At 38.8% G+C, this 13,286-nt stretch overlaps 1 protein-coding gene across 1 annotated transcript in view; it reads right to left on the reverse strand.

The window, feature by feature from the left end:
* LOC149846744 (uncharacterized) overlaps nt 1-6,173 on the reverse strand; it is a 30,835-nt gene extending 24,662 nt beyond the window's left edge. The window contains exons 1-3 of the mRNA XM_089996539.1: nt 5,174-6,173; nt 1,939-2,142; nt 1,553-1,789 (exon numbers count right to left, since the gene is read on the reverse strand). Coding sequence (XP_089852665.1) covers nt 1,553-1,789; nt 1,939-2,142; nt 5,174-5,656 — 924 coding nt within the window. The 5' untranslated portion in view covers nt 5,657-6,173. The remainder of the gene's footprint in view (nt 1-1,552; nt 1,790-1,938; nt 2,143-5,173) is intronic.
* Between the last annotated feature and the right edge of the window lie 7,113 nt (nt 6,174-13,286).

Consider the following 13,286-nt stretch of genomic DNA (forward strand, 5'->3'; position numbering starts at 1 on the left):
CTAACAATCAATCCGACGCTATTTTTACCTTAGAACATAACAAATTATATCTCTTTGTTGGAGAAATAAGATATATCTATGAAAAGGTAAGAATTCAGCTTATTAATTTGAGGTGTAAAACACTTTCTGATTTTAGATGGTATAAAGATACCTTCTTGTCCAAACTCTATCAACATTCTGACCCAAGTAAAGATTTTTGGAAAGAGAAATTTATTTCTGGATTACCACCTTTATTTGCTGAAAAGGTGAGAAGACAACTAAGAACTAAAGCGGGGAATGGAGCTATTCCCTATTCTTAGGATGACTAAATTGTGTATCTCACTTCTATAAAGATTTGGAAAAAGTTTGAAAGTTGTTAACAAACAGGTTGAAAAAGAACCCCTGGGGCAGGGGTGGCCATCCGGTTGTCCCTGGCCGGGCCAGCCGATAACAGGCCTGATGGATCTGAATAGTGGCTGAAAGCATGACCCGATTATTACCAATCGAGCTCAGCCCAACACTAATTGAGTCGGGCTTTGGTGGCAATGTTCATGACCCGCCCAAAACCCAAAGAGAGAGGCCTTTTGCTAAAAAGGGGCTGACCCCCTTTCTGACCAGCAACAGACAGAGAGAGAGGTTATTCCTCTTCCCAAGAAAGGGGAGAGGGAGAGAGACATGTGTGTCTCTCTCCTTCTCTCATGTCATTTCACTCTAACAGTTGGCAGTTATCAGCTGACAACTGCCAACTTTTTTTTTTCCAAAATGTATGAAGGGCGAGAAGGGGGGAGAGGAGCACACTTTTTAAAATGGCAAATATTTTCTTTAATAGTTTTTACAATAATAAAGGTCCGACTTGGGGCAAGACCCCAGCCCGAGCCCGACCTGAAAAGATATCGAGTCGGGCTAGGCCCGACTTTTATCAGACGGTCCTGAAAGTGGGGTCCGATCCCAACCCAAATCGGGCCGGGTACCCGAAAGCCCACGGGCTACCTGGCCCGGTGTCTACCCCTACCCTCTGCCATGGACAGAAGCACATTCCAAGGCAGTCAAAAATATTAAAAACTGAGTAAAATCTCCTCCATTTTTGCAAATACTAAACCAAAATGCATTTAAAATAGTAGAAACAGATGCATCTGAAACAAGGTACAGAGGCATTCTAAAGCAAAGAATTGACCCTAAGCAGCCTGAGCAATTGGTAAGATTTACTTCAGGATTATGGAATGATGCTCAAAAGAATTATTCTACTATAAAGAAAGAACTTCTAGCAATTGTAAAGACAATTTCAAAATTTTTGTTTGGAATAGAGTCCGAGCTACGATTCATGCATATGGAGCTGTGGTTAAACAAATCACAGAAACTGTGAATATATGCTCACTTCAGTGTTTCTTCTAGAAGCCATCTACTCTCTCTCTCTCTCTCTCTCTCTCTCTCTCTCTCTCTCTCTCTCTATATATATATATATATATATATATATATATATATATATATATATATATATATAGTGTGTGTGTGTGTGTGTGTGTGTGTGCGTGTGGACACATTCAAAGAAATAACAAAGCAGTTTAAAACCTACCGCAAACAAATTTGTGACTGATGGACCATAAATAATAGCTTTTCTAGGGCTTGCAGGCAGGGTTGGGTCTGATGTATCATCTTCGAGGTTCACATGGCTAGCTGCCGCAGTGAGATCACCAGAGACACCATTATCAAATGATTCTGTAGAATGCATCTGGAAAAAGGATTCACTAGGCTCCCAGTCCAAACACTGCAGCATTCTGAAAGTGTCCAGAGTAAGCTCTGTAAACTTGACCTGACAGTGGAAATGATGATGCACGCTAAGTGCCAAAACAACCTTTTAGCATGACATAACTTATTCAGTCATAAAAATCTTACAAAGATAATCCTTCTAATTTATAGTAGATTATATAAGAGGAGTTTTATGTTCACTTTTATGGTTACCTCATTAGGGTGATAACTTGTTAGCAATGCCTCTTGTAGTCTCAGGGACTTCCCCAACTGGAAATTAGGCAAGTGGCCCAAACCTAGATCAGCAGCTACATGTTCATGATAGTTCAAGGCCCTGGTATTAATAAATGCTCCATCAGCTTTCAGAAACCTGATGACTTCTTGGACCACTCGCTTCCATTCATTAAAATGTCTATCCTGGGCAATAAAAATAAAAAAAATATTTTAGCAATATCAAAGACAATTTTAAATAAATAACAAGACTAAAATCTAAAGATAAAAAGCAAAGAGTCTAGGATAAAAGATATTTTTTAGTGGGAAAATGCCAAAGGTTAAAAAGATCCAATGAAGAACTAATCCAGAAAAAAGATGAATGAAAAAAGAATAGCCACCTAAATTAAAATGAATTAACAATTAAAGCAGTGTACATAACAAACAGCATGCAAATATTAATGCCAGGTTACTTCAATTGTTTGGAACCTTGGACAGTCTGACTTGAGCAAAGTCCACCCAATAAATTTAAAAAGTAAAAACAGTCTGAATATATCAGCTATATTCAATAAGGTGAAGCCCCTACTCAAGGCCATTGCACAGAAGACATGATCACGCTTAACAGTATACCTCACTCTCTCAGTTGCTGTTTTTTCAATCAATAGTTTTATTCTATAGAGTCAGCTGCATTAGGCAAGCCTGGTCAAGGTAATCAAGTACCTCATTTTTCTTCTTTCATGATCATGTATCTCAAAAAATTGACCCTAACATATGAATATTAATCCCATGTATTTTTGTTCTCTCTCCTATTTCTGCCTAACACTTTGCACCACGTAATAATACAGCTCTTACTGACATGCTATAAAGATGCCACTTCAGTCAAAGGTGCAGCAACTTATCAAACAACACACTACTAGTTTTCCTCCACTTCATTGTGCATCAATATGCCAGTGACTTCAGAAGACCAATGATGACCATAAGCAAACTGTATTGGAATCAGCAACTTAATATTAAATCCTCCAAAAGCATGCTTACATTTCCTGGTCTTCAATTGTTCCTTCAATAAATGGAAGGTCTATTTTAATGAGTATCATTCTCACTAATGCCATGATTATCATAAAATATGAGGAAGGAAATGTTCTGATATAAGGCAGTAGATTTTTCATCCAAGAGTTTTGTTACAACAATGATCATAGAACAATATTCAGCCCTAACACTTTAACAAGCAAGTAATGTTGCTGCTTGCTGCTCTAAGAGATAGGATATGACTCTATAAACACCATGTATAATGCCAAAGCACCCAGTAAAAGGACTCCAGCTCAAGCAACATGGAAATATGCCATCAACGAGAAGCATCTACCACAAGAAAGAAAGAAATGGAAATAGACAAACACATCAATGCACTAAATGTCAAAGATTTCGTCATTCATTCATCAGTCAATAAAATTAAAAGCCACATCTGACAAACACCTAATCTATAGTGGACGAGCACCTTTTCAATTGTTACAGAAGCAGATTTTGGTTTCTGTTTTTTCTAGTTCCAGTGACCAGTTTGGATGTTGTGGTAGTTATCAATGGGAAACATTTTGCACTTGTCTTCTCTCATCACAATAAGGATGATTCCCCTGCTTAATGTAGTACATTTAGCTGGTATAAGGCATTGCACTGTACCAGTTGGATCATAACCTAGATCTGCATTTTACATCATCAGTTGATTATTGCCCTATCTCCAGTACAGTTTCTACCAGCAAAGGAAAGCAAAGTCTCCAAAGGTTCCACCCTTGCAAGTGATCTGATGAAAGACGGTTACAAACACCCTTTTGTCAAAAATCTTACACAAGAAATACCCTATCAAGCACAGACCAATGTAGTCAAACCAAGGTTACCAGACTAGGAAGCGGAAGCGGGAAACGATACGGGAAGCGGAAGCGAGAAGCGATGCATTTTTAAATATATAGGAAGCGGGAAGCGAGAAATTAAAAAAAAAAAGAAATATAAGAATTGAATGAGAATCAAAATAAAACACAAATAAAAACTAAAATAAAAGTGACCAATATTAAATTTCATGATTTTTTAGTGTAAGAATTAAATTTTTAACAAAATCTAAAAATGATGACTACCAAGTACTAATTTAGCGAAATCACATGGAAGTGAGTGAGAAAAGTCAGAGAAAACACATAAAAATCATGAAAAGTTGAGTAAGAGAACATATAATAAGAATAAATGAAGTGTGCGGAAAGCATAGGAGAAGCGTGGGGGAATCGAGGTTCTCATCAAGTTTCAGAAGCGAGGAGTATCGCGCTTCCGAAGCGAGTTTTTGGGAAGCGAGCTTCCCACCTATCTAAGAAGCTTCCAGTAACTCTGAGTCAAACTGCAAAACCAAAACCAGCATCCCCTGGACAATATCTAATTGACTACCACCATTGGTTGCCAGTAACTAATACTTATATATGAGAACCCTAACCAAGCTATGGCACTGGATGTTCATGACCTGATTCGTAGAAAAAACAATGCCTATAGGCTATGGGATAGGTAGACAAAACTTAAATATTGAACAAAAACCTGCAAGCTTTTTGCTTAGTGAAAAGAAACGTGAAACCAAACCCAATCATGGTTCCAAGATTTATACACTTCTTCCATACTGAGCGACAGAAAATCCACCCTTTCCACCTTTGTCATCAACCACTCGATAAACATGAACTTCTAAGTCTTTGATCATAGTCTGATTTATGTCAGAAATTTGACGATTTTTGCACAGTGACAATAAATAAAATGACATGAACTAAAATAAGAAACTGACTACATGTGTCACATGAATTGCACTCACTCTGTTGCAAACAAGAGAAACAGTCGCAGTACAGTGTACCAAACACTCCGCAACAAAAAAGGAATAGCAAAGAGAACCAAAATCCAAAAACTCCACCATACTTGCAAGAAGCATAACTGACCCACATTGATGCGTTCCTCATATACAGGAGAAAAGAAACTCTCACAGTCACACATATTATGTGTCTAGGATGTGCGCCGAATGTCAGATATATTGGAAATTTCTCTCCCGTAGGGTTGGATCTCGGTAGTATAGACCAGCCTTAGCCAATCCCAGAATTGCCGATTCAGACTCTCACCATTCCGAATCAAAACAAAAAGGACGAAATCTCAAAAAGAAAAAGCGAAGCATTTCGACTGAGCAATATAACAGACATAACTCAAACGAATACATTACAAGTGCAGCACTAACCTCAGTCGTCTTCCTGCACTCGTCCACCGTCGCCTTTAACCGATCAGCAAGACGCTGGACCATCTCCACCCGATTCAGAATCAAGCAGACGATCAGAAACCTCGCCAGAAATCGCAACTCCTTGAGCGCGAGAGAGAGGTTCCTGCAGCATCCCTTGAAGTACTCCCGCTTCAGGATCGCCTCGTAGAAAACGAACGATTCGAGCAGAAACCTCGTCTCGCTCGTCCGGAGGTACTGCTGATAGTAGAGCTGGCCGATCCGAGACGCTATCTCACCGATCTCCCACCGTTTCAACCCGGCCTCGACAAGCCTCACCCGATTCTCCTGTTGGAATCGCCACAACTTCGTGTAAACCTTGAAAACCTTGAGGAAGTAGGCGTCACACCGGTCCCGGCCGTGAACCGGCAGATCCCTAACCCTAACGAACTTCCGATTTGCCTTCTCCACTAGAGAACGGAAGGCCGAGTCCTCGTTCCCCGCCATTTCCCTAATTCCGCCTCCGGAGAGGGCGGAGTAAGTGGTTCCGGCAATTTTTCCGGCGGTATTCCTCCTCTCTGTGGCCAAAACCGAAAGCAACTAATGAGGATATTCCGGCAAGATTTCCGACGGAATTTCTTCTCTTCGTGGCCTGAAATTGGATTTACTCGCCAGGAAAAAAGCAAAAGCTTCTGGCGAGTTTTACGGCCTGAGTTCTTCCGACCGTTGCCGTAACCTGCACATACCCGTCGGGAAGCAGAACGAAACCCTCAGAAGAGGTTTCAGGGGGGACTTCTTCTCTCCGCGACCGCAATTGAGACCTACACTCTTAGAGGAGCAGAGCAGAAGACTCCAGCCGGATTTCCTCTAACTACGGACGGAATTCGAATTCCCTCTAACAGGGTAGCTCGCCGGACAATCATTCCGGTTGCCAGAAAACTCTCTCTCTCTCTCTCTTTTCTTGTTCTTATTTTTTTCCTCGAATTTCGTCCAAGAGGAAAAATGCTGCGCACAATCTCGTTTCTGCAGAGACCACCAGAGCGGATTTGTAGTCCGGAGCTTATGCGGGAATTTACGTTACTATACTTTGACTTTTTATATAAGACGGATAAAAGACCTTTGACATCATCATGGTTTGTTATGCCCCTGGATATATCTCAAATGACCGTTGCATCCCTTAACAAAAGTTGACCGGGCTTAGGTTTAGTCAAATATCGTACAAATCGTGTTCCTCTATTGCTCATATGGCTTGCTATTGCTATCTAACTAACCATGAACTACTCATCTGGTAGGGCCGACTTGCCAATGTTACCCAGTTGATGGGACGTCAAGTTCAAAACCTACTGTTGGCATCCCTTGCCGCAAGGTCAAAGCTGGGTGGACTCTTCAACGGTTTTACCAATCAGAAACCATCAGCGATAGTTTTTCCTTGAATTATCCAAAAAAAAAATCCAATGAAGACCAACTTCCCTTTCACTTTTTTTTCTTTGTCAGTTATCTATTTATAACGACGATGGCAATTGAAAATGATGTGGATCAACTTGAGCTTAATCGACATGGTCCACATCGATGGGGTTTGTGGGCTTTAAGTGTTGACATAACTATAACCACCAACTTTGTAACAATGCAAATTTTAAGTAAAATTTGAGGCTCTTTTAATTAGAATACATGGGATGTGTTGAGCATCATGACCAAGTAGGTTACCCTAAACAAATCAACTTATATTCCACCAGGTATTGCTGCCATGAACTGTATTAAATTGTTTATAAAAAAATAATGTCATTAGCATGCTTGTTCCAACCAACGGGGGATCCACTTGTTTGGCAGGAGCCGCTAGTGCACATCACCTTTCGGGAAGTAGCAAGTTCAAAACCTAATGGTATAGTTGTATATATAACTGGTAGGGTTCTATCTAACCCTAGCTTGCCTTTAAAAAAACAAATTAGCATGATTGTTCATGGAATTGAAGGCCTCATAAAATCATTAAATTCAGAGTTGGCAATGCCCATAAGGGCTCCGCATTCAAGTTGAAGGACATTGTGAGTTCGATATCTAAAGTGCACATCATCTCTTGTCACTACCATCCTACTCGTGGAGTTTTACACTGCAGATATTACGATCAATGGGGCACCTCTCGGCCTGTAACAAGATATCCGAACTTTAATGGTGGTTTCTCTTTGTTATAAAAAAAAAAATTAGGCTTAGCATTATACAAAAAAATAAGTATTTAAAAAGTCATTCAACACATTATAGCAAGAAGTTTAAGATTGTGTAAACTAGTCTTTTACTTCCACATGGCAATTTAAATTCTCTTAACAACAATTTATAACAGAACTTGAAACTTATTAAAATGTTTGAAATTCTCTAATTTAGGGTAAACAAGGGCAAAGAGTGGGCAATAATGAGGCACTTGGGTCGGTCACTTTGCCAACCAAGAGGGGAGGGAGCAGAGTGTTCCAAGGCCATTGCCTGCACACAAACAAAAGGGTACTATTGTCACAAAAACTCCTTGATCGAAGGAAGAAGAACAGCGGAAGAGTACATACACGATTTCCCAAACTCATATGGCATCACGGAGTTCCAGTGTGGTTCCCCCTGATTCATCGAAAGTGTCCTCCCAGACTGATCCTGTCACATCTCTTACATCTTCTTCTACATACTTACCTTATTTACGGTCCAGAGAGACTCTCTCTCTCTCTCTCAATCAATTTAATTAATAAAACCAAAACCAAAACCAAAAATGTTTTCATATAATTTTTAAATCATCCGAAAGAAAACAATTTGTACCGTACTCCTCGGTATCTGCTTTAGACGTGAAAAGAAATTTATAAAAAAAAAAAAAAAACATGAAAAGCTTTCATATGAAGTATTTTGATGTGATGTTGTGACAAGAAACATGGAGTTAGAAAAGGTGAGAAAATTATTTTTCTTGTTTGTGTGACAAGGAATTAATTAGAGTTGAAAAATCTCTCTCAAACGTCCACGAAGTCGTAACTCCTCACGAGGAAGATCCCCACATTGAAACTAACCACGCTCTCATCCTCCTAGATCATGTTCCACCGACCGACCGTGCATGAAGAGGTTCAAATCCTTAGTTGTCCGGTGGGAGCAAGAAGTCGTGCATACATAACGTGATATATATAGAGAAATTAGAATATGTAAAATTAGAAAAAATATAAATCATTTTGAATCAACATAACAATCCGATCTTCAGATTAACGGTTCCTGTGTAAACCTCTTTCTCCTTTCTTTCTTTCCTTCACCTCCACCACCGCCCCCTCCTCCGCCTTCCCGCCAGATGACCTCCCTGCTGCCGTACGGCCTTCCCGCTGCAGGAGTCCATCCAAGCTGCCCTTTTTCTTCTTTCTCCTTTCTCTTCTCACCACTTCCACTATCGGTGCCGCCCGATCATTGGTTGGGTTCGACCCTGCCAGCATGATTTTGGTGGTTGGGGAGGCCCTCCGCCTCCCCTTCCTCTACTGCGGGTGGTTCACCGCTGCTCTCCAGCCGCAGACTTTGTTGGACAACAGACATCGTCGGGCTCCCCAACAGCAGACCTCGTCGGGTACACGCTCTGCAACTGTGGGTGGTTCACTGTTACCTCGCGACGACGTCCTGTGATGGAGGTGGCCGAAACCTCAGTTTCGGTAGCTCGTTGGAGCAGAAGATGGCAGTGCTAACAACTGCAGTAGATGAGAAGAGTCTCACTGGAATCATGATCAATGACAGGAGGTGGTGGTGGGGAGGGAAAAGGAGAATTAAGAAAAAAAAAGGAGTTTAAACAAGAACCGTCAATCTAAAGATCAGAAGATTCCTGTTACTACAGACCAGCAAATATAGTTTATTGGTTTACATATTCTAACCATCATATATATATAAGAGCAATAATGTATATAATTGATTGTCCAACCAAATAAAGGTCCAAAAACTACAACCAATGATGATAGGATGACTCACATTATATATTTGTTCTTCATAATTTATCTAATATTAAATAATCTTCAGGCTTTATAGCATCTATACATGTTTTTTAATGAAAAATCAATGACTCACATTGTATTTAAAACTTTACAGTACAAAATATTGTAGGCTATTGATTTTTAGTGTTTTCAAAAATACAGTTACATATCAAAAATTCATATTGATCGATGAAAAGCTCAAATCGTTAAAGAATGAACACTATCAATGGTTGCAGATTTTAGACCTTTCTTCGGTTGGATGACCTTTCCCATATATATATATATATATATATATATAGGTGGGTGTTGGACACTTTTTTGGTGATTTGACTATACAGATGTGTTTGACATGTTCCATTTGCTAAGAATCGACCCTTTGTTTATGTTATTTTGATAAAAAAAACATTATTTTATTATATTTAAAAAATAAAAAATTATGAGTAATTGATTTTTAACCCTTAAAAGACTTGTATGACATAATTGGACAAATTAATTTCAAAGTGGGTTCCTACTAATTTGATAATGTAAAATGACATCTATGCAATCAAAATTTCAAAAACTAAAAATAAAAAATTGTGAAAATTTGAGTGCATTTCTGTGCTCATAGACAATTGTGCACCTCTCTCTCTCTCTCTCTCTCTCTATATATATATATATATATAAAGAACTGAACATACTAGGCCTCATTTTTTGTTCTGCACTATAGGTTTCAAGTGTTTTATGATAGATCTCAACCGTTAGATGTGTTTAGCATAATCGATTTAGTGAGAATCGACTCTTGGATTATGTTTTTTCTATGAAAAAATATGTTTTTATGCTAGAAAAAATGGGTACCTTCATAGTCATTGATTTTGGATCACTGATAAAAACCTATATACAGGTCAAACTCCAGCGATTCAAACGCTGGTTCCCACTAACCAAAACCTATAGATCACATCTTCGGTGTTAGACATGAGAAAAATACTTAAAACTATAATTTTTGAAGCCTAACTAGACCTAACGAAAAAAGGGGCCTAAGGAACACATTACTCATATATATGTGTGTATTTATTTATGAGTAAAGATTTGCTACAATCGATTCTATGTGCATTAATTGACTTAGCAAAGCATGGCTTTTTTTGTGTGTGGGCGCATGCATGGGGGAAAAACATTTTGTTATAGCAACTTGAGGTACAAATACTTCTTTTTTTCATTTTCTTTTTGTTGTTTTTATGAAAGTAACCTTACAAATGTGATCTACTTGTTTTTCTTAGTGGGATTTATCATTTGAATAGCCTGATTAGGAAATATATGCCTGTTTTTATAAAACTTCAAAAATCAAGAGCCTACAGTATGCAACACTTTTTCAGGTCATAAAATCATATTTTTCTATCAAAAAACACAATTCAAAATGTGGTTTCTATTATTTGAAACATGATAAACACATCTACGTGGTTTGATTGGATCAAAACAACATGCACCTCTGACTTTTGGAGGCCACACTGCTAAATATTTATGGATAGAGAGAGAGAGAGAGATTCACGATATGCAATAGGAGCAATGCATGAGAGAATGTTGAGAAAAAATCACATGAAAAAACTTATGGTCTTAAGAAAATATTTTCATATGTAAACATTTTTCTTTTGTTAGAAACGGCTGAAAAACTTGCTTTTCCAACTTTAACATCTTTTCTGTGTGTTTCTCTTACCTCCAAATGCTAATGTGTCAAATAATTAAATGCGAATGAAATAAGATACGGTCTTGTGATTGATACCATACTGTGTAGTATGAACTGTATCGGGTATTGTTTTTTTTTGCTTGCCTTGTAACTAATACACTACGGATACAATCCACGTATATAACTTGTTTCGCATAAAACATATATATTTTAGATGGTACAAATTCTCTGCGTAAACAGGTTCTTTGATCTTCCCAAATCAACAAATCACAGCACATTAAAATTTGATAAATTAAAATTTCTACAGTAAACTATTCAGCCAAATTAAACCACTTTTAAAAATTCATATTTAAAAGCATTTTTCGGCAAATCCAACCATGCGTATGTGATCTTCATGACCTAAAACCTAAAGACTGACTCTTATTGTGAAATTGTGTTATGCATAAATTCGAGTTTTATGATTTAAAAAACTTTATAGATGTGATCTTCTTGACCTAAAACCTAAATGACTGACTCTTAATGTGAATTTTTTTTATGCATAAATTGGAGTTTCATGATTTTAAAAACTTTAAAAATTTCAAACCGTTGATTTTTAGTCCATTATGTATACATAAACAAATATAGGCTACATGAGCCGGCTCTTAGGTTCTTTACCATGGAGATCGCATATGTACAGTCATATTTTACCAAAAAACACTTTTAAAATAGTTTTTCAAAAGTGCTTTGGACGGATTGTACGTTTGATTGAATGCTCTCTATATACAGGGAGAGCGAGCTACTAGAATATGAGAACCGGAAATATGGGCATTTTCAATTCTTTTTATGTAAATCCAAACCATGTACATTACAAGAAAAACGTGGATTAACGACGGATATTTGCGACAAATTTTTTCATCACAAATGTGTGACGGATTACCAAGAAAAAACTATTTGTCACTAACATTCGAAATATTTACAAAATTAGCGATGAAAATATCTTCCTCGTAATTCCGTCGCTAACGAGCGACGGATTAACGACAAAATTTTTTCATCACAAAATACTATAAGAAAAAAGCTAATTAGCAACAGAATTAGAGAGAGAATTATTTCATAGCTAATTTGTCGCTAATTAGCGACAGATTAGCGAGGGAAAATTACATCGCTAATTCTGTTGCTAATTTTTTATTTAAACCGTCCCATCTAAGGTGCACAATTTTTCCTCTCTCCCCGTTCAAAATTTAAATAGATGACTTCTCGAACGATGACGAATTCGTGGCGGAGGAACGCGAGAAAGAAGAGAAGTCGAAGTCGCCTGCCTGCCGACGCTGGAGGACCAGGTCAGCCCGACCTCTCCAGTCCGGTAAGTCATTTTCTTTTCCGAGCGTGGCTTTCCGTTCCTGGCCTAACGATTTTGTTGGGGGTTATGGTTTCAGGTCGATGGACAATTAACGAGAAAACCAGGTCGGGAGGGCGCCAGAGAGCGCACCGGTTCAGAGGTGCAACCACTGTGTTGTGCAAAACACCCCGCAATGGTGGGTCAGGCCGGAGGTCGAGAGGGCATCGGAGAGCGTGCATGAGAGTGCACCGGTTCGGAGGTGCACTCTTTTGCGTTGTGCAGAAGACACCGCAATGGCGGGCCAGGACGAAAAAGCAGGAAACCAGGTCGGGAGGGCTCCAGAGAGCGTACCGGAGAGAGCGCTGGAGAGCATGTTGGTTATGTGCAAAAGACTCCGCAGTGGCGGGCCGGGCCGCTCGAGTGTAACACATGTGTGGTGCGGTACAAGTTCAGCCTATTGCTGCCAGAATATCGCCCGACAGGGAGCAATTTTTTTTAAAAAAAAAATTAATGACGGATTAGTGATGGATAATATCTATCGTTAATTTAAAATAGCAACGGACTCACGACGGATATTATTCGTCGTTAATTTAAAATAGTGACGTACTCGCGACGGATCATGTCCTCGCTAATCTATCGCAAATTAGTGACGAAAGTAGCGACAGATAAGTTATATCGCTAATTAGCGACCAGGATAATGCGATGGGCGCTATTCATCGTTGATCCGTCGTCAATCCGTCACTAAATTGTTTAGCGACGAATTAGAAACAGATTAACGACGGATATCGGTCATCGCTAATTCACATTTTTCTTGTAGTGGTAGATGTGTTCGGCATGATAAATTTGCTTGGAATTGAATGCTGGGTCGACGTGTATTTTTGATGAAAAATATTATTTTTTAATGCTTGAATATTTATAAAGATTATAAGCCATTGATATTAAAGCTCTAAAAAAAACTTATTTATGCACCATAATCTGATGATTCAAGATCTTTTCTGTGTCCTCCCAACTAATCTATTGTGTACATCCTAGTTGACTTTACCTAACATCACCAGTACACAACCCCCTCCATGCATGAGTGTGCCCCATCATCTGCTCTTGGTCCTCTCTCTTTCTCTTACTAGAGAAAACAGATGCGACCTTTTACTATGATGCAGATCAATTACCAAATCCTTGAATGGGTTCCCCAAGTGAAGGACAAAAATG

This window comes from Nuphar pumila, chromosome 2 (assembly GCF_984573655.1).
Source record: "Nuphar pumila chromosome 2, dmNupPumi1.hap1.1, whole genome shotgun sequence".
In the NCBI taxonomy this organism is placed as follows: Eukaryota; Viridiplantae; Streptophyta; class Magnoliopsida; order Nymphaeales; family Nymphaeaceae; genus Nuphar; species Nuphar pumila.